The following is a 21606-nucleotide window of genomic DNA, read 5'->3' on the forward strand; positions in this document are numbered from 1 at the left end:
TTGAGAACAGCATGGCCAACATGGCGAAACCCCATCTCTACTAAAAATACAAAACTGGCCAGGCGTGGTGGCTCACGCCTGTAATCCCAGCACTTTGGGAGTCCAAGGCGGGCAGATCACCTGAGGTCAGGAGTTTGAGACCAGCCTGACCAACATGGAGAAACCCCATCTCTACTAAAATTACAAAGTTAGCCAGGCGTGGTTGCATATGCCTGTAATCCCAGTTACTCAGGAGGTTGAGGCAGGAGAATTGCCTGAACCCCGGAGGTGGAGGTTGCGGTGAGCCGAGATTGTGCCATTGCACTCCAGCCTGGGCGACAGGAGCGAAAGAAACTTCGTCTCAAAAAATATGTATATACAAAACTTAGCTGTGTGTGGTGGCACGCACCTGTAATCCTAGCTACTTGGGAGGCTAAGGCAGAAGAATCGCTTGAACCCAGGAGACGGAGGTTGCAGCAAGCCCAGATCGCACCACTGTACTCCAGCCTGGGTACAGAATGAGACTCCATCTCAAAAAAAACCACAAAACATTATAGTTAAGTGGTCTTAAGTGTCCTATGACACTGATTTCCTTGCCAGGAAGAACAGTTTTCAGCCTGGTCTGGCTCAGGTACCTTTTCCTCTGAATGCTCGTGTTATTGGTGGCTGGGCCAAGCCCTGTTTGTTTGTTTTCTGTACAGAATAGTCAGTGTTCCTAAAGATTAAAAAAAAACCTTTAAAACCTCTTATTCACACCTTAATCTTTTGGTGACAGGTCTCACATGAGCTGGCTAGGAAAAAAAAAAAAAAAACCGCTACAGCCTTGCTTGAAAGTCCTCTCAGTGCCACTGTGCAGGATGCCATCCAGAGCTTCCTTAAAGGTATTCGGGGATACGAGGGATGCGGGTGACAGAAATACCAGGGTAACCTTGTTTTTCCCTGAGGACATTATTGAGACCCTTGGTGGGAGGGGTTTCTGGTAAGGGGCAATTTTGTGTTTGCCTGTTCTTTGGGAATATCACCTGGAGATAGATGGATTCCCAGACCCACCAAATCTAGGTTTTAGACCAAAAAAGAATGTTGTTATTAGAATTGACTCTATCTCAGGTCCTCTTTCATTACTACAACACAAAATAAATCTGGGGGCCAGGAACGGTGGCTCACACCTGTAATCCCAGCACTTTGGGAGGCCGAGGCAGGTGGATTGCCTGAGGTCAGGAGTTCCAGACCAGTCTGGCCAACATGGTGAAACCCCGTCTCTACTAAAAATACAAAAAAATTAGCTGGGCATGGTGGTATGCCCCTGTAATCCCAGCTACTTGGGAGGCTGAGGCAGGGGAATTGCTTGAATCAAGGAGGTGGAGGTTGCAATGAGCCAAGATCGCGCCACTGCACTCCAGCCTGGGTGACAAAGCGAGACTCCAGCAAAAAAAAAAAAAAATCTGGGTTGGTATAATAAAGACACAGTGACATTCTAGATTAAGAGGTTGGTTCTTATATGAAAGCATCTCAATCTATCTTTTTTTTGAGACAGAGGTTTGCTCTTGTTGCCCAGGCTAGAGTGCAAGGGTGTGATCTCAGCTCACTGCAACCCCTGCCTCCCAGGCTCAAGTGATTCTCTTGCCGTAGCCTCTCTAGTAGCTGAGATTACAGGCGTGCGCCACCATACCGAGCTAATTTTTTTTTTCTGTATTTTTAGTAGAGATGGGGGTTTCACCATGTTGGCCAGGCTGGTCTCAAACCCTTGGCCTCAAGTGATCCACCCGCCTCCCAGAGTGCTAGGATTACAAGCATGAGCTACCACGCTCGGCTTATGCATCTCAGTCTTAAATTTTCTTCTAGGTGGATTTAGGGGTTTGTGCTCGTGGCCCTAGAAATGAAGATGAGAAAGGCCGGGAGTACCTGCTTAGTTGCAATAGGCCTTGTTTAGGCTAAAAATAAGCTCAATACCTGTATTTTATATACTGTAAAGAGCATTAACCATAACCTGCCTGCAACAGCCTCTGTAGGTAGAAACAATTATGGAGGTGTCAAGAATAAAGAGCTGATAACATCAAATTTGGTTTATTTCAAGTTTGTAACAAAATATATTCTAGGCAACTTTTCATCAAATTTGGTTTATTTCAAGTTTGTAACAAAATATATTCCAGGCAACTTTTCAGACATTGTTTTATAGCATCATAAACCCTATACCACTGCTGTCATTCCAAAAGCTGCCAGGACACTGGAAGTCATCAAGTGGTCCAGCCCAGGAATACAGGTAGAATTCACATGATAGGTGATAAGAAAGCAATGTCTGTGGGCCACTCTGATCCCTCTTTTTACCTTGGTAGGTAAGGTATGTACTGAGTCCTATTAGTCAGTGAAAAAGATTAAAGTGACAAGTTATGTGCTTTGTTCCTATAGCTTTGAAGTTCATCCACCTCACCAGCAATTGGAAGGTCTCAGGTCTTGCAGGCTCCACCCATGTGTAATCCTGGGGCAGGTGTGAATCTTGATTTTTTTAAAGAGATTACTCAAGGGAGAGAACAACAGAAACCGAAGCCATGAGTACTGCCCCAATTCTAGATTAGGTTAGAGGTTAGAATAAATTAACTAATGGGGAGTGGTAGTGGGTAGCAGTCAGACCCAGGAGACAGATTTGTGTGTGGTTTCCTGATCTCAGCAAGGTCTAAGGAAAAAAGCCTCCCCGCCCCCCACCTTAAATAGTGGCATCAAGTCATGAAGGCCAGTGAAACGTGGTTAGTCTCGTAAAATGACTTCCAGTTCTTCCAGGTCCTTCTGGATAGCCAAATCCTAGGGAGACAAAGAACAAATCTAGGGCTCAAAATTTAAACCAGCATTTTCCCAAACCAGTGGAACCTAAGAAGAGGGGCCCTTTGCTTCCTTCCTGAGCTCTGCTACAGTCTTTTTCCTACTTTCCCAGGATAGCCTGGAGCCTATTAAATCTGTCTCGTCCCCTAGAGGTAGACTCTTTTTTACTAGGGAAATAAGACCTCTAGGAAAGATTATTTTCTAAAAATGTCACATGATGATTCAGTGATGACTGACAGGCAGTTTTGTTTGTTTTTTTTTGAGATGGAGTTTTGCTCTTGTTGCCGAGGCTGGAGTGCAATGGCACGATCTGAGCTCACTGCAACCTCCACCTCCCGGATTCAAGCGATTCTCCAGCCTCAGCTTCCCGAGTAGCTGGAATTATAGGCATGCGCCACTAGGCCCAACTAATTTTGTAATTTTAGTAGAGATGGGGTTTCTCCATGTTGGTCAGGCTGTCTCGAACTCCCGACCTCAGGTGATCTGCCCAACAGGCAGTATTAAAAAGCCTTACCTCCTTCGTGACATCTGGCAGCTCCAGGGCCAACTTCATCCACCATCTAGCTTCAGAGTTTTTCCCTAGTTCTCTGTAGCACTGAAAAGAGACAACAGTGAAACCTGATACTGTGTACTTTCAGGAGTTCCCAGATCTATGTTGAAGTAGACAAATGAGTTTACCTTGGAAATATATACCCTTCCTGCTTTGGAAAATCCTGGCTGTAGTTCTTCAGCCTGGGAAAAGGGACAAAGATATTTTAGTAAGAGGTTCCTATATTCTAATCAGGCTGAAGTTTATTAAACTAGATTTCTAGTCCCCAACCATGTGGCTGATTCAGTGGGTCTGAAGAAACCTATATTTTTGATAAGCTGTGCAAGTGATTCTGATTTTCCCATAGAACAGGCAAACACAAAATTGCCCCCTACTAGGAAAACCCCTCCCATTAAGGGTCTCAATAATGTCCTTAGGAAAAAACAAGGTTACCCTGGTGTTTTTGCCTGCCACCTGCCCCTCTCATACCTTTAGGAAGCTCTGGAGGGCATCTTCCACAGTGGCACTGAGAGGGCTTTCAAGCAAGGCTGTAGCAGTTTTTTTTTCTAGCCAGCTCAGGTGAGAGACCTGCCACAAAAAGATCAAGGTGTGTATAAGAGGTTTTAAAAGTTTTTTTTTTTTCTTTAAATCTTTGGGGATATACTGAAAATAGGGTCAAACGGGGCTGGGTCGAACCACCAATAATACGAGCATTCAGAAGAAAGGGCACCTGAGCCAGAGAAGGCTGAGGATCTCGTTCTTCCTGGCAAGGAAATCGGTGTCAGAAGGCATTTAGGACCATTATGTCAAGCACTGAAACACAGCTTACCTGATAGCACCACCTGCCAAGAAGAAAGTGAGCCATGGGGTTTTCTGGCTGGAGAGCAATGGCTTTGTCCACATGCTCCTAAGGGGAAAATATAAATATAAACTAACATCAGACACCAGAGTTGCTAAAAGAGAGGCAAGGGCCGGATGCAGTGGCTCATGCCCGTAATCCCTGCACTTTGGGAGGCTGAGGCAGGTGGATCACCTGAGGTCAGGAGTTCGAAACCAGTCCTGGCCAACATGGTGAAACCCCATCTGTGCTAAAGATACAAAAATTAGCCGGGCATGGTGGTACATGCCTGTAATCCCAGCTACTTGGGAGGCTGAGGCAGCAGAATCGCTTGAACCCAGGAGGTTGCAGTGAGCCAAGATCACACCACTGCACTCCAGCTTGGGCGATAGAGTGAGACTCTGTCTCAAAAAAAAAAAGAAGAAAGGCAAGTCACTGAGGCTGTAGAAAAGTTTTTGGCAGGGAGCTGGAAAGGAGCGGGGAATCTGGGATAGGCCAGCACAAGGAAGGAGGAAAAGCCTGTCCTCACCTTGAAGCTAAAGCCACTCTGGATGCGCCTCTGGATGCTCTCATGCTCAGCCAGCTGACCACAAAGCACCGCATACCTAGGGGGGAAGCAGCAAGCTCAGGGACAAGGGCTGAGTACCATCACTGCAAGGAATGGATGCCCCAACCACAGCCTAGTTGCATTGTCCCCCATCCCTGTACCCTCAACTAGAGCTGAAAATACCTAATTTTCATCTGTACGTAATCCCCATTCTTTACGGACCTCTGGCCCCAATTAGTATTCTTTAGTAGATAATGGTAGGCTTACAAGTCTCCAAAGTATTCTAGGTATAAAAAAAGCTGGGTTCACCACAGTAAATCTCTCTTACACAGTAAATCTCTCCTACACTCATAAGGAGTACAGCCACAGGCATTAATAAAAACTTGAAAAGCATGAAAAGAATCAGCATAAAAGTATAAGAGACCTGACTATACTACTTATCTTCTGGGCAGACAAAAAAGTGGGTCTCATTAGCCTTTAAGCATACAGGTGTATCACTGAAGCATACAGGTGTATCACTGGGACTTGGGAAGCAATTTCTTAGGATAGTCACATTGGGAGGGGATATTCTAGGAATTTCTGATGTTAACTTGGAAACCAACAGAACCAGAGGAAGAAAGACCTCCTATATATGCCCTCTCCCCCACATCCCCCCTCCCAAAGGGAACCAGCCAGCCAGCTTCCCATCATGTCTTCAGAAACAAAGTCTTACTTCCCCATCCCCCCAGCATTGTTCCTAGCAGCACAGTTGACATTCGATGAGTAACCAGCCCAAGTTGCTTTTTCATGTATATGCTAAGTATCCGGGGGGTATCAGATACTTCTAGAGGCTCATTTCCATGTTTAATCCAAACAGCTGTTCCTCAGGAATAGCTATTCATCCTTGGAAGCCCAGGGAAGCAATGACACCCAAGAAACAGTTACCTGGCCTCTGAGAAGAACCCTTGCAGAGACAAAAGTTTCAGCAACAGATGGAGAAACACAGCCTCTCACTTAGCTCACAGTCTGAGGGTGGAGACATGGAAAGCAAGGGTGGCGGTGGGAAAGGAAAGGAACATTTTCACTAAAACTCAGGTGCTGGAACCAGACCCCAGGATATGAGTTAGCCCTGGCCCAGGTAAGCTGACAGAACTTTGCCTCACATGAGACCACAAAAAGGGCTGATGTTTTTGCAGCCTAATAAATTGACCACTAAACTTCTGGGGGGTGAGCTCACATCTACTTTTCCTCACGTGAACCAAGCAAAGAAGCCAAAGTACCAGCAGCCAGGGATCACACACAGGGGAAAGAAGAGCTTATGCAGGATAGGGGAGCTGCAGATTGTCCCAGCCTCCTGAGAGCCAAGAACTCCAGTTTTGTAGCTAGGATGACTCTTAACAAAGCTACTCATTTCTCCAAGCCCCATCAGAAAAAAAGCTTGTATTCCCCGCTTGCCTCATCCCTAAGCCACCTCCCCTACCAGAAACTTCCCTTGTCTCTGGCTAGGGGTAGACTGAGGCATGTGGAGATACAAGCCAGAGCTCCCTCTCCTGGATCCTTTGGAAAATGCCTCTGTGGCCCAGGCAGAGAAAAGAAAGGGCTGTCCTCTGCTTTGGCCCTTGCTGGCTCTTCCCAGAACACTGCAGGGTGTTATTACCACAGGTGACAGTCAGCACTCTCATCCCCCTTCTCCAGAGCAGCCTCTGCTTCTTCTTTTCCTGTAGGACAAAGGTAGATCCAGAGTTGACATAGCTCTTATGCACACTTTCATAGGAAGGCTTGTGGGAAGAATGACTGCTTTAGCTGTCACCAATCCCTACCCAGCTTGGACTTGTTTGGAAATAGTTGTGAACTTGAGCAGAATGAAAGGCCGCAAAGAAGCCAGTCACAGTGGCTCACGCCTCTGTGCTATGTAATCCCAGCACTTTGGGAGGCTGAGGCGGGTAGAGCGCCTGAGGTCAGGAGTCGGAGACCAGCCTGGCCAACACAGTGAAACCCCATCTCTACCAAAAATACAAAAATTAGCTGGGCGTGGTGGCAGGCGCCTGTAGTCCCACTACTCAAAAGGCTGAGGCAGGAGAATTGCTTGAACCCAGGAGGCAGAGGTTGCAGTGAGCCGAGATTGCACCACTGCACTCCAGACTAGGTGACAGAGCAAGACTGTCTCAGAAAAGGCTGCAAACGGCTTCTAAGGGAAGACTTCAGGGATGACTTCTGCTTCACCTTGGCTTCCCCATCTGTCATTAGAAACCCCAGTTACCTTCTTTTTATAATGCCCACCTGATGTGCTTGAAGCAGATTTTAGCATTTAAAATATAAAAGGATCCAGCCAGGCACGATGGCTTATGCCTGTAATCCTAGCACTTTGGAAGGCCGAGGTGGGTGGATCACTTGAGGCCAAGTGTTTGAGACAAGCCTGAGCAACATGGTGAAACCCTGTCTCTACTAAAAATTTAAAATTAGCCAGGCATGTTGGCAAATCCTGTAGTCCCAGCTCCCCAGGAGGCTGAGGCAGGAGAATCACTTGAACCTGGGAGGCAGAAGTTGCAACGAGCCAAGATTGCACCACTGCACTCCAGCCTGGGTGACAAACTCCGCCTCAAAAAAAAAAAAAAAAAAAGGATCCAACACAATCAGAAATTGTCCCCAACAGACCTTACTCTGGAGGGGCAGTGTCCATGAATCTCAAGTTGTATAAAATTTAAGTAAGTGGGGAGAGAGATCACAGCTTTGAAAAAATTCCCTAAAGGGGATGGGTACATTGGCTCACACCTGTAATCCTAGAACTTTGAGAGGCCAAGGAGAGGATAGCTTGGGACCAAGAGTTCAAGACCAATCTGGGCAACATAGGCAGACCCCATCTCTTTAAAAAAAAAAAAAAAATTCTCAAAAGGATCCACAATCCAACAATATTAATTAGCTCTAGGCCAAAACTCTTTCACAAGAGCCACATGGACTGAGGTCTGACCAGAGAATGACGTTCACTTAGTCTTACCCGAGTTTTCTAGGTTAGTGTTCTAACAAAGAAATGAAAGCCCATAAACATGAAAGTTCTGACAAGCGTCACTTAAGAGTATCAAGGCTGGAGCTTACGGACCACCAGATAAGGACCATCATGCCTATGCACTGGAGAAGACACTGCAACATAGGATTTTTTTTTTTTTTTTGAGACAAGAGTCTCACTCTGTCATCCAGGCTGGAGTGCAACAGCACAATCTAGGCTCACCGCAACCTCCGCCTCCAGGTTCAAGTGATTCTCCTGCATCAGCCTCCCGAGTAGCTGGGATTACAGGTGTGTGCCACCACACCTGACTAATTTTTGTATTTTTAGTAGAGACGGAGTTTTGCCTTGTTGGCCAGGCTGGTCTCAAACTCCTGACCTCAGGTGATGCACCCACCTCAGCCTCCCAAAGTGCTGTGATTACAGGTGCGAACCACCGTGCCCAGCCAAGAATTCTTTGAAGAAAACAAGTTTGGAAGGGAACATGGAGAAAATGGAACAAATGTAATGCATTGAGGTGGTAAACTGGCTAATCTGAAATGTTTTCCTTTTTTTATTTGAGACAGGGTCTCTCTCTGTTGCCCAGGCTGGAGTGCAGTGGCGCAATCTCAGTTCACTACAACCTCTGCCTCCTGGGCTGAAACAATCCTCCTGCTGGCATGTTCCATCACCATGCCTAATTTTTTAAGTTTTGTTTTTTGTTTTTTTTTTTGTAGAGACAAGGTCTCACTATATTGCCCAGGCTAGTCTCTAACTCCTGGGCTCAAGCAGTCCTCCTGCCTTGGCCTCCCAAAGTGCTAGGATTATAGGCATGAGCCACCACACCTGGCCACAAATGCATTCTTAAGACAACTGATGCTGTGAAAGACTCTACCTCTCTTCCCAAAGAGAAGGACCACATGGCCCCACCAATGAGGGACGCTGCCTCTTTGGGGATTTCTCTCTGCCCTCTTCAAAGTACTGTCTCACTAGGAAAATAATAGCAAAGAATGAGACAACTAGTTCCTGCCAAGCTAGACAGACAGTGTTGTAGACAAGACATTGACTGAGACCCCACAGAATGACTACCTCCTGGTGGTCAAGCTCCTAGAGATACAATAAAATAAACTTTATACCCAGTAAGGATAATTCTTAAAGGCTGTGATCTCAGAGCAGAACCTTCAAAGACATTCCATAGTAATCTGACCTCCAGCAGGTAAAGCTTTGTCCATGGGTGCTAAGCTCAGGAGGCCAGACCAACCAAGTGCTGCCCCTCTAACCACTGCCTCCACTTCTGTCTTTGGGGTTCATGCTGGCTACTAGCACTAATAAGAGATGACCAATGATCAAGAGGGAAAGGAAAGGTTGTTGACGTGAAGAGTCCAAAAATCAGCCCAAAAGCTGAGAATCCTCATCTGAAATTTAGGAGGGAAAACAAACTTTTGGAGAGAAAAAGTAATCATAAATAAGCATCTTTTGTTAAAACTTCCAGGAATTTTTCTGAGGGTCTACAGAGACATCCTACTCAATTGGTCTGTTCTTTCTCCATTGACAGAATTCTACAAATGTTTAGAATGTTAACTTTGAGGTACTGTTTGAGTATACATTATCAAGGATTCAATAATATTTGTAAGGCTGTACTTATAATAGAAAGGTAGACAAATCCATTTTAGACAGTTAACTGGCCGGGCACAGTGGTTTATGCCTGTTATCCCAGCACTTTGGGAGGCCTAGGTGGGTGAATCACTTGAGGCCAGGAGTTCAAGACCAGCCTAGCCAACATGGCGAAACCCCATCTCTGCTAAAAATACAAGACTTAGTCGGGTATGATGGCATGTGCTTGTAATCCCAGCTACTGGGGAGGCTGAGGCAGGAGAATTGCTTGAGCCCAGGAGGTGGAGGTTGCAGTCAGCCGAGATCAGGCCACTGAACTCCAGCCTGGGCAACAGAGAAAGACTGTTTAAAAAAAAAAAAAAAAAAAAGATATTAACTGAACCACAGACCTAGAAACCCATTACCCATTGATGGTACCTGACTCAGTGTGTGGAGTTCAGCAGGACACATCAGTCTCTAAAGTCCAAGCATTCTCTGACCTCATGACAGATAAGGCCAAGCCCTGAGCCTGGCACAGGTCAGATGCACCCTATCCTCCAGGGTGGAGCCTGTGCCAACAGACTTGCCAAGTGGATTCCAGAGTCTTCTAAGCTAGCTATATTCTTAGAACACCTGCCCCACCAGCTCAGAAAACTGAAACCAGATTTCTAAGCAGCAGCAAAAAACCTCAGGTTAAGAAAAAAGGTTTTGCCCTCTGTGGCTAGAGTGAGAAAAACGAATAACATTGATAGGATACAACTACTCCTAGAAACACATGCACGTGTGTTACTAATCAGCATGATATACAGATACGCAAAGACTGCTCTCTTCTTCCAGAGGAGAAAGCAAGGGTCTTTGGGAGCCAGAGTTTGTCCCTAGTGGGTAACTGAGCCACAACTGCTGACAGCATCTTGGTGGTTCCCCGGGTCCCCAGGCAGATGGGCCAGCCCCACCCCTGAATCAGTCAGTCACCTTCCCACAGGAAGCTGTCAGCACTTACCATCTAGGGCATATGACTTCTTCTCGCTCACCTCCTCAGTGAGCTCACACATGTCACTGTAGGCTCGGGCCAGGCGCCAGAGAAAGTCCTGCCGGCTTCCATACTGCAGACCAGACAGAAATGGGTGAGGCCCCTTTTCCCTCAACTGTGGAGAATGGGGGCCTTGGCCTTCCCCCACACCCTAGGTTTGAATTTCCAAGCTAGTATGTTACAGTCATCAATATCAGGCCAGCTCCTACACGCAGCCTTCCCCCCAGTCATCCCTTCACACGTGCAGTTAATGTATGACACATTCTCTGTCTAGCCAGTAGCTTGCACAATTACGGGGTGAGGGCATTCTGGCCTCCTAGAACTGCTGGGAGGAAAGGTCAACTCCAAGATGTCATAAGGCACAAGAGGTCTTTTGCTGACACATGAAGAAAGCGTGAAAGGAAAAACGAAACTTCTAACTTCTGGGGGGGGCATTTATACCTGGGTGGGCATACATTCTGTCAGTGAACCTGACAAGAGAATTATGGTTGAGTGACCTACACAGTTGTCGCTTGTAATGGGGCTGGCAGCTTGGACTCTGCCTCAAGGGAAATGAGGAGAAAAAAAAAATAGAGTTCTTTCCACATTTCCCCCTAGAGGTGAGAGGTAGAGCTCTTTCTGCAGTAGCTCTACAGAAAGCAGAGAACTACACTCCCCCTCCCCAGAGGGGAGGCAGCTCTGCGGCAAGCAGTACACTGGCCCTAGGGTCCACGCTGGGCCTCCTTGGAAGAGGATATGTGACCTGGGGGACAGATGCAAAACCAGCTGTCTCACCATTTCTCGTCCCATGTCACCTTGTAGGGGCAGTAACCACACAGGCCTTCATTCCCCAGGGGTCAGGAGCAGAGAGATGGAGGGAGGGAGGGAAGGAGAAGCAGACAGGCAGCTGGAGCCTCACCACCAGCTTGTTGTTGAGCAGCAGCTGGAAGCCCTCCCGCTTGCCTTGCTCATCACCCCTGTGCAGCTCGTCGGCCTGCTGCAGGAGGGGCAGCACATCCTCTAAGCCTGAGGAACCTCCAGCCTCCAGGGCACTGGAGGCACCTGAAGCTGCCTCTTCCTCCAGGTCAAGAGAATCCTTTCTCCCCATCTTCACAGTCTCACAGCTCACTTCATCTTCCCCGTCCTCACTTTCTTTGTCAGAGTCCCGCTCATTGTCAGACTCCGCATTGGCTGTTGTGTAACTGGCAGAGAAATGTAAGGGACAACAAGAGGATTATTCAGCTCAGAGCCCCTAGGGTCTGTCTATCCCTCACCCCCAAAGAAGCACTCCACATGGCATTGTCCAAAGCACCAAATCACAATCATTCATACCTCTTAAGGGCAGGCTTTTTTTCTTTTTCTTTTTTTTTTTTTTTTTTGAGACAGGGTCCCGCTCTGTCACCCAGGCTGGAGTGCAGTGGTTCGATCTTGGCTCACTCAAACCTCCACCTCCTGGGCTCAAGCAATTCTCCCACCTAATTTTTTTGTATTTTTAGTAGAGACGGGGTTTTGCCATGTTGCCCAGACTGGTCTCGAACCCCTGGCCTCAAGTGATCCGCCCACCTCGGCCTCCCAAAGTGCTGGGATTACAGGCATGAGCCACCATGCCCAGCAGAAATCATTATTTGAGAGAAAGTTTCCTATGGGAACTAAGGGCTGGGAAAATGATCCGGGAAGGAAAGAGTAGACAACCAGCTGAGGCCCTGTGACAGTTAAGGCAAATGTGAGAAGCCCCTGCTCGTTTTTGCCTTATCAGTCAGAGACACTTGCCACAACCAACATGGGTGGGTGCAGCCTCAGGCCATGGGCAGCCGCACACACATCCACAAACTCGCAACCTCTGGCCCAAGTCAACAACCAAACCTAAACCGCAACAGGAGTAGCCCATAGTAACCTTGAGAACTTAAGGGTGTGAGGAGAGGCGATAGGAACCACTTTGCAGCCAGAAGCAAGAAGGGGAAGACGATGCAAACTACCCCCTGAAAAGGTGTTTGGGGGGCTGCCATATGCCAGGTGGCTCCTAAGGAGCCCCAACCCTGATGCACCCACTAAAGAGGAAGCCGAGTTTCTCTTGGATCTCAGCCACCAGCAGCTGATTAGGGTGTTTTCCCTAAATGCCTAAAATAGATAAGGACTGAGCAGGGGAAAAAGTAGGACTTCTGGGGGTCAGAAGCAAACACAAGGCTGGGCGCGGTGGCTCACGCCTGTAATCCCAGCACTTTGGGAGGCCGAGGCGGGCGGATCAGGAGGTCAGGAGATCAAGACCATCCTGGCTAACACGGTGAAACCCTGTCTCTACTAAAAAATACAAAAAATTAGCCAGGCATGGTGGCGGGTGCCTGTAGTCCCAGCTACTCGGGAGGCTGAGGCAGAAGAATGGGCGTGAACCCGGGAGGCAGAGCTTGCAGTGAGCGGAGATCACACCACTGCACTCCACCCTGGGCGACAGAGCAAGACTCCGTCTCAAAAAAAAAAAAAAAAAAAAAGAATAGGCTCCCTGTGGCTGGAGCAAAACAGGACTGAAGGAGAGATGACACACCACCTACAAATAAAGTCAACAACTGACAGCCTAATGTCAGGGCAGAAGTGCTGTCCTGCCCAGAAAACCAGAAACCACAAGGTGGCAGGCTCTGAAGGCTCTGGAAGTGAGCAGCCAGACCTGGTACCCAGTCCGTGCTGACTGCATCCTTACAGAGGAGCTTCAGCCTCATCTAAAAAAGAGGCCCCAGACACATCTACTACAAGAACTTGTAAGGTATTTAAAACCTTTCCTAACTGCACCTTTGTTTTTTAAGAGGTTATCCAAGTAGATTTCCCCTTTAGTTATTAGAAAAAAAAAGACACCTTTAGAAATCAAAGGGACAAAGGTAAGTGTCATTAGATTTCGTAACCAACCTGGGTACTGATGAGCAAGACCACCCACAGGCAACCTAGAGAATGAAACTCCCAACTGCACCTGCCAGATTGAGAAAAATCAAACCAGAGTCTCCTCTACCCAGCCAGGCCCAAATGCAAAATGGGTAGATGGTTTATCTGGAACGGAAAGCTGGAATTGCATCATCTCCCTTTGCTAGAAAGAGGGGGAGACCCTATTTCTTGCTGAGTTGAGGGCTGCCTTAGCCAATCAGGAGTCCAAAGAGGAGTCTCTCTGCCTCCAGCACTCCCAGGGAGGGACCTAGCCCTGCTGGAGCCCAGGCATCAGCACAGAATCCCCTGGGACCTGAGCTGCGATGCTGCCATCCCTCTGGATCCTAAAGGCCCAACTCACAAAGCCAAGAAGAGAGGTCAGGGAGCCTTGCTGCCACAAACAGAGTGAAAGATGGTAGAGCCCTGTGAGGCAGGGAGGCTCCAGGGAAGCTGGCATAGAAAGTGGACTTTAATTGCATCTCAGCCCCACTTTAAGGAACCCTCAACAATCTGAAACCCTACTGCCTGAGGCAGCTTCTGGGGCCTCAGAAGAGATTAATCACATGCCAAGGGCTACCACATTTACACCATTCTCTCTCACTTTCCACCTCCCAGACTAACCCAGCCAGCCTTTGGAGAAATCTACCAGAGAGGAGTGACCCTTTTAACATACCCTGAGGCTTTTGAGATCTGCCAGAGACGAGCAGGGACCTTTGAAAAGGCCCTTTGGTCCTGTGCACTCCGGAGGACAGGAGTTCCCACAGTGGGCCAGAGACCCAAGGCTCCCTCTGAGCAAAGAGACTGCCACTCTACTCTTAAGCAGTAATGAAGGACTCAGTTACACACATCTCTCCTCCTGGCAATTAAGTTTCTCTTAACCTAAACCATGTTAGAGACTGAGTATGAGGCCTTCAAAGATAACCAGGCACATGGACCCTGACCTTGAGATAAGACCCAACTTAATGAGGTCATAAATGCCCAAGAAGGAATCTTCACGATGAGGCTGCAGGCAATTTCTCTTGGCTGAGATGCCTGGGAAGGCTTGCTGGAGGAGCTGGTGTTTTAGGGCAAGTTGGGTTCTGACAGAGGGAACTCAAGCTGTCTTTGGTACAATGCCCGGGGAACAAGCTCACAGAGCTGCACAGTGATTCTGCCTCTGCCACCCTCAATCTCCTGAGACCTCAAAGTTGTTATTTGGAAGAAGGAAGGAATACAGCTTTCAGTGAAATCAAGCAGCCCATCAAATCTCAGCCCTTCATCCCTCAAAGCAGCTCTCCTTGCCCCAAGACACACATGTTCAAAGCCATTTCAGAGTTTGTAGACTCCTAGAGCTCCCCCTTGACCTACATGGCAATGACCATGGCACAAAGAATCATTCACCACGGCCACTGCCCTAGAGAACACCCGGCTCAACCACACAGTGTTGCACCACCACCTGCTCTCATGCCACGGGACTGGGCATGGGACACAGCCTAAAGGCGCTATAATTAAGAAATCCACCCTTCCCCTTGCCCCATCACAGGTGTCTGGCAGCCCTGGCCTGCTCCTTGTGGCCTTGGGAGTCCCAGTGAGCACCCCTAGCAGTGAAGGACCCCCAGGTGTCCCTGGTTAACTGCTCTGGCTCCCACTGACCCCAGAAGTTTGTACTTCTTTATTTTTTTGGGATGGAGTCTTTCTCTGTCGCCCAGGCTGGAGTGCAGTGGTGCAATCTTGGCTCACAGCAAACTCCACCCCCTGGGTTCAAGTGATTCTCCTGCCTCAGCCTCCGGAATAGCTGGGATTACAGGCATGCACCACCACGCCCAGCTAATTTTTCTATTTTTAGTAGAGACAGGGTTTCACCATGTTGGCCGGGCTGGTCTCGAACTCCTGACCTCAAGTGATCTGCCCACCTCAGCCTCCCAAAGTGCTGGGATTATAGGCATGAGCCTCCACACCCCAGCCTCAGTAATTTTTTTTTTTTTTTTTTTGGGACAGAGTACTGCTCTATCACCGAGGCTGGAGTGCAGTGGTGCCATCTTGGCACACTACAGCCTCCACCTCCTGGGTTCAAGTGATTCTTCTGCCTCCGCCTCCTAAGTAGCTGGGATTACAGGTGCCTGCCAACATGCCTGGCTAATTTTTGTATTTTTAGTAGAGACGGGGTTTCACCATGTTGGCCATCTGGTCTTGAACTCCTGATCTCAGGTGATCTACCTGCCTTGGCCTCCCAAAGTGCTGGGATTACAGGCCTGAGCCACGGCGCCTGGCCTAGTACAACTTCTTTAAATCATCACAAAGAGGACCAGGTGCGGTGGTTCATACCTGTAATCTCAGCACTTGGAGGCTTATGTGGGAGAACTGCTTGAGGCTAAGAGTTCAAGAACAGGCTGGGCAACATAGTGAGGTCCCATCTGTACAAAAAAAATAAATAGAATTGGCTGGGCATGGTGGCACATGCCTGTAGTCCCAGCTACTCAGAAGGCTGAGGCAGGAGCACCACTTGAGCCCAAGAGGTTGAGGCTGCTGTGCTGTGATGGCACCACAGAACTCCAGCCTGGGCAACAGAGTGAGACCCTGTCTCAAAACAAAACAAAACAAAAACAAAAATAGTTGTGAAGGGCCTCAAGCTTTCTTTGATTTTGGGCAGAGCTGTGACCTCTCCTTCTGTTCAACCTCCTTACAGAGTTCAAACATCAATTCCCCACCCAAGTGGCCTGCTTCCTTGGGTTGCAGAGATGTTCTTTACATCTCAGTGCCCACTATCAACTACTTCCTCTGTCTCTCTCTTCAATTCAGATGTATCAAATATTAATTTCATTTTTCCCCCTCTTTAACACAACTTCTGGAAGCATCTCTTGGCCCAGAGCCATTTAGGTAAATTGAATAGAAAAGGGCCACCTCTGTTTGCCCTTGAGAATACAGATAACAGGGATCTGACAACCCAGGCAACAGCAGTCCCCCATGGAGGAGCAGAGAGCTCTTCACCACCACTCCACAGGTTTCTGGAGACCCCGGAGCAGTCATCAAATCCAGCGTTGGTGATAATGACATTTCAGTCAACCACGGACTGCGCATATCAGTGGGTGCATACGATTATAATGGAGCTGAAAAATTCCTATCACCTAGTATTTACATTGTATTTTATTTTTTTGAGGCAGGGTCTCACTCTGTCACCCAGGCTGGAGTGCAGTGGCACAATTATGGCTCACTGCATCCTCAAACTCCCGGCCTCCCAAGTAGCTGGGACTGCCGACCCACGCCACCATGCCCAGCTCGTTTTTTTTTTTTTTTTTTTTGAGATGGAGTCTCACTCTGTCTCACAGGCTGGAGTGCAGTGGCGCAATCTCGGCTCACTGAAACCTCTGCCTCCTGGGTTCCAGCAATTCTCCTGCCTCACCCTCCCGATTAGCTGGGATTACAGGCATGCACCACCACACCTGGCTAATTTTTGTATTTTTAGTAGAGACAGGGTTTCGACATGTTGGCCAGACTGGTCTCAAACTCCTGAACTCAGGTGATCCGCCCACCTCGGCCTCCCCCAGGTAGTTATTTTATGTAGAGACGTGGTCTTGCTGCCTTGTCCAGGATGGTCTCAAGCTCCTGAACTCAAGCAATCCTCCTGTCTCGGCCTCCCAAAGTGCTGGGATTACCCATGAGCCACCACCGCACCTGGACTGATTTTAACTTCTAGTTTCCATGTGCCTGTTTATAGCTAATTCCTCTGATCCAGCATAAAACTTGGCTGTTCTCTACACCAGTCTTTCCCTTGAGAAGAATAAAGGCTGGACAAGGAGAAATCGGCCTCTAGGCCTCACACAGGCTACCTGAATAACTGGAGCTAGCAGCAGATAAGGTCAGATGGGTCAGATGCTGCTACTGACAACATCACACTCTATCCTTGGGACCAGAGTTTCAAAGTGGTGCTAGTGGTTTAAACTCAAAACGCCCTTAGCATGACCAGACTTGGAGGAGGCTGTCCACCAGACTCCTGCCAGCTGCCCCGCCTCACAGAAAGGCCTATCGTCAGCCCTCCTGGGCCACTGAGAACTCAGGACATCCACCTCCCACCTGTAAAAATGCAAAGGATCACAGGCAAGGCTCCCCTGTGGGAAGAGGGTGACTCCCAGGGAGGAGCATGCTTCGTGCTTAGACATCTCCGTATACCAGCTCAGCCACCCAAGGAAAGGAACAAAGTCAAACAATGCTTATCAAGTCCTTGTGATAACACAGAAAAATGCCTAAATAATATATCATAACTATGTAATAAACTAAGATAACAGATGCAAGCAATAACTGCTATTAACATCTACATTTGTCTGAATGACATAAATTGGATGGGTTTTTTGTTTCAACTCTTCTGTATTTATTATACTCTTACCTGTTCCAAAAATCATTTGCAGCAGCTTGGTTTGAATTTTCCATTGATAATACTTTTACAAAACACAACCTGGCTGTAGCCATAACTGCCTCCAAGAGAGACAACTCACCCCCCTTCACTCTCAGCATCTGTGAACGTGGCTCCCGAGGAGGCCGTGAAGTAGACAGAGCTGGAGCCAGTGGAGTCACTCCTCTCCCGGACAAACGGAAACCTTCGCCGCCGAGCCACTCTCTGGTTCTCTTCCATGTGGCATCTGGAAAGGAGGCCCCATCCCGAAGGGTACCATTAGGTCCCATCCAGCTTGTCTTTCTGCTCACCATGGGGTGCCTCTTACTACTGCTCCTCATTAAAGGGCTAAAAGCAGAGAAAATCCTAAGTCTCTAACCCTCAGGAGGGTAAGCAGGGCAGCTTCCTGGGCCCAGCCCGCACGGACAGACTAGGTTAGGCAAACAGAGCGCTTCAGCTGCTACAACAGATCAACCATCAGAGTCCAGAAGCAGCAAGGAGCATGTGCAAGGCGAGGTACCAAATGTACAGCTTCAACCCAGATTAGGCTAGAAGCTATAGAACTGGTTTATTCTTTAGAGACAGACAGCAAAGGCCAGAACACACCCCAGCTGAAAAGCTGCAGGGGAGGGATAAAGCAGGAGAAGAAGCTGCGTTACTCACCGGACCTCCCCAACAATCTCCCCCGCAAGCCCTCGCAGGCTGCTTCTCAGCTCCTCCACCTCCCGCCGCAGCGCCACAAGGCTGGTCAGCACAAAGTCCAGGCGGTCCAGCACCTTCTCCTGTCCTTCCCGTGGAAGGCTGGGCAGCACTGAGGCATCTCCAGCCCCACCTGGGACAGCCCGCAGGAGCATCACTGAAGGGGGAACGAATGGGAGCCAGTGACACACACGAATATAGTGGGGAAGAGATCTCACACCCAGAATTCAAGAATACCTGCTTTCCATTGGAAGAGAAGACCCAGTGACGCTCAGATAGCACACGTTCACAGCCAGGTCATGGTAACAAGTCTCAAGAAACTACCCAGGGATCTCTAAACAAGAGCTCTCTGCTCCAAGAACCTTCCATACCAGGGCCCTTCAGGAATGCTGCACACCACGATAGATAATGTAACATGCTTGCCCAAGTGTGGAACCTGAAGGAGGACAGCTGTCCTGCTAGAGTTAAAAAAAAAAAAACCTTCACCTCACCGTATAGTGCCCAATACCAAGGGGTCAATACCAACCACATAGCAAAATTAAAACTAAAACTGAGCTCCCTCAAATTCTGATCTCTCACTTCACAAAGAATAGTAGGGAAAACTTGGAGTTTCTCCCAGAACTTCATTTAGTATATCAGAGAAGGACTAGGAGAAAGGGGGCAGTTACTAAGAGAAAAGGTACACCAGAAAAAGCCCATCCAAACTGCCTCAGAAAGACACCGTTACTAAGCCCTGCTGACCCAACCCTAGATCTCAGAGTAAATTCCAGCAGTGAAATGCTAGCAAAGTGACAGCCACCTATGGTAACTGAACTGGAAAATGCAAAAACAAAAAAGAAACCAGAGAGGCAGGACCCTACAATACGGCAAGCATAAATCCCTTCTTAAAGGAAATCTGGTAAAAAACTAGGCCAGGCCACAACATACATCCAATAATGCTCAAGAATGTAGTGCAAGAAAGATCCCTGGCAATGTGGCCACTTTCTTCTAATCTCAGAAGAAACACTACTGCGAAGCAATTACAAACAAAATACAAGGGAAGGAAGCACACTCCAATACTAGATTACCACAAGATTATAAAATGCTGACAATCATTTGCAATCTAAGCTGATAGCTCTTTGAAGACTCCAAAACTAACTTTTCCAAACCATCTAACATTGGCAATCAGAGAAAACACTCATTTCCAATTAGCATGGGAGTGAGATAATGTAAACGCTCCTCTTGGCCAGGTGTGGTGGCTCACGCCTGTAATCCCAGCACTTTAGGAGGCCGAGGCCAGGAGTTGGAGACCAGCCTGGCCAACATGGGGAAACCCCATCTTTACTAAAAATACAAAAATCAGCTGGGCATGGTGGCACGCACCTGTGATCCCAGCTACTCGGGAGGCTGAGGCACGGAAATCACTTGAACCCAGGGAGGCGGAGGTTGCAGTGAGCCAAGATCATGCCACTGCACTCCAGCCTGGGCAACAGAGCGAGACTCCATCTCAAAAAAAAAAAAAAGAAAAAGAAAAAGAAAAAAGAAAAGAAAAGAAAAAAACACTCCTCTTGCACAAAGATGGTAGTAGTTTGAACCAGCCCTAGATCCTTTGCTCAAATGAATTGACAAATCTGCAAGAACTACTCATTTCAGCTGTACAGGCTGCCAGCCACATTCAGCTTCAATTGCATTAAGTGTGCTCCTAGCCCTATGCCGTAGAAAGTCCACTGGACCAGGTGACCAGGCCCAACCTTGCCACTTAATCTGTGACAGCCTCAGGAAAGTTATACCATCTTTTTGAATCTTGGTTTCCTCATAGGAGGGATTAAAAAAAAAAAACTTGAATGAGATAGTTGCCAAGTTGTCTTGATAGTTGCCAAGTTGTCTTCAAATTCTAATATATGATTTAATACATAAGCCTCAAGACTTTTAATCCCTACAAGATTATTCTTTTTGCCCTCTTTTGGACTCTTCCTCTACTTATTACACACCTCACCCAACGCTAAGCAAGTGCCTTTAATACCCACATAGCACTATTGTGGCCAGAACTAAAAGTGAAAGTTAAACAGTCTTTTTGAAATATACTTTCTTGTGAATACAGGCGAAAGAGTAGAGAAAACCACGACTGCTTTTTTTTTTTTTTTTTTTTTTTGAGACAGAGTCCCACTCTGTCACCCAGGCTGGAGTGCAGTGGCGCAACCTCAGCTCACTGCAGCCCCCGCCTACCAGGTTCAAGCGATTCTCGTGACTCAGCCTCCCCAGTAGCTGGGACTACAGGCCGCGCCACCACGCCCGGCTAATTTTTGTATTTTTAGTAGAGATGGGGTTTCACCATGTTGACATCTGGTTGAATGTTGGCCAGGCTGGTCTTGAACTCCTGACCTCAGGTGATCCGCCCGCCTCGGCCTCCCAAAGTGCTGGGATTACAGGCGTGAGCCACCGCGCCCAGCCCGACGACTACTTTTTCAACAAGCTTCCAAAAAAGTGAAACCCTAAAGCACTTCTCTCCGTTACCCTGTCCCACAGTCTCCACCGAAAGCAGCCCAGACCTCAGGCCCATTAGTCTGCAGTGACCGCGGTCTCAGGAGACGGGCTCCTACCGTGGCGTCCGGGATCTGAAGTCTGCGTATAGTCCAGGGAGTTGGGCAGGCTCTGGCTGCGGCCATGACGCTGGGTCCGTTTCCATCGCTGGCTGTAAAGGAGGCACAGGAATCCAAGGCCGGCGGCGGTACCCAGCAACAGTCCCAGCCCGGCACGGGCACCACCCAGGGCTCCCAGTCTAGACATGCTGCACCTGCGGCCAGCAGAAGTCACCGGGAGCGAGCAGGCAGGCAGGCGGGCGGGCGGGGGTAAGGAGAGAGAGAGATTCGTGAACCCGGTAAACCCACCCTCAAGGCTGAACCCCGGCAGGTATCCCCTTGCCCAAACCCTGAGCTCCCGACTACGTGCACCCCAGTCTGAACCCTAAGGCTTCCTCCAGCCTCCTGGGCCCCACTGCCTCTCTTCTCACCCAGCCTGGACGTAGCCGCCCCTCCAGTACACCCCCCGACCCGGGTCACAGAGTCCGGCTTCTGGGCCTTCAACCCCCACCTCAGCCTCACGACACTGCAGACCACAAACCCGCCGCCCTGGCTGCAAACTCCTGGCCTTCCGCCGCGGCCCCCGAAGGCGCTCTGGCCTGGCAGGAGATCCACTCAGACCCTTACCCGGCCGCCAGCCACCATGGCAGCAGCCGCCGCGGGCTCACGCTGTCAGTGACCGTGACGTCAGGCAGGCGGCGCCAGCTGCTCGGCGCCCTGCGGGAAGGCGCAGAGAGATGACCGCGCCGGCCCCGCCCCTTGTCTGTTTCCCTCAGGGGGCGGGGCCATGGGCGCCGCCGGAGGGGCG

General features: G+C 48.7%; 1 protein-coding gene across 2 annotated transcripts; it reads right to left on the reverse strand.

Annotated features, from left to right (window-relative positions):
• Window positions 1–2080: 2080 nt before the first annotated feature.
• RMDN3 (regulator of microtubule dynamics 3) lies at window positions 2081–21563 on the reverse strand. Of its 2 annotated transcripts, none has more exons than XM_009428745.5 (13): window positions 21310–21563; window positions 20820–21013; window positions 18205–18397; window positions 17645–17788; window positions 11188–11470; window positions 10260–10362; window positions 6344–6404; window positions 4690–4765; window positions 4152–4229; window positions 3812–3910; window positions 3472–3525; window positions 3308–3388; window positions 2081–2775 (listed from the first exon to the last, which is right to left on the reverse strand). In XM_009428745.5, exons 2-13 carry the CDS (start codon window positions 21004–21006, stop codon window positions 2722–2724), a joined length of 1413 nt encoding a protein of 470 aa, XP_009427020.1. In that variant the 5' UTR covers window positions 21007–21013; window positions 21310–21563; the 3' UTR covers window positions 2081–2721.
• Window positions 21564–21606: the final 43 nt, after the last annotated feature.

This window comes from Pan troglodytes, chromosome 16, assembly GCF_028858775.2.
Source record: "Pan troglodytes isolate AG18354 chromosome 16, NHGRI_mPanTro3-v2.0_pri, whole genome shotgun sequence".
NCBI lineage: Eukaryota > Metazoa > Chordata > Mammalia > Primates > Hominidae > Pan > Pan troglodytes.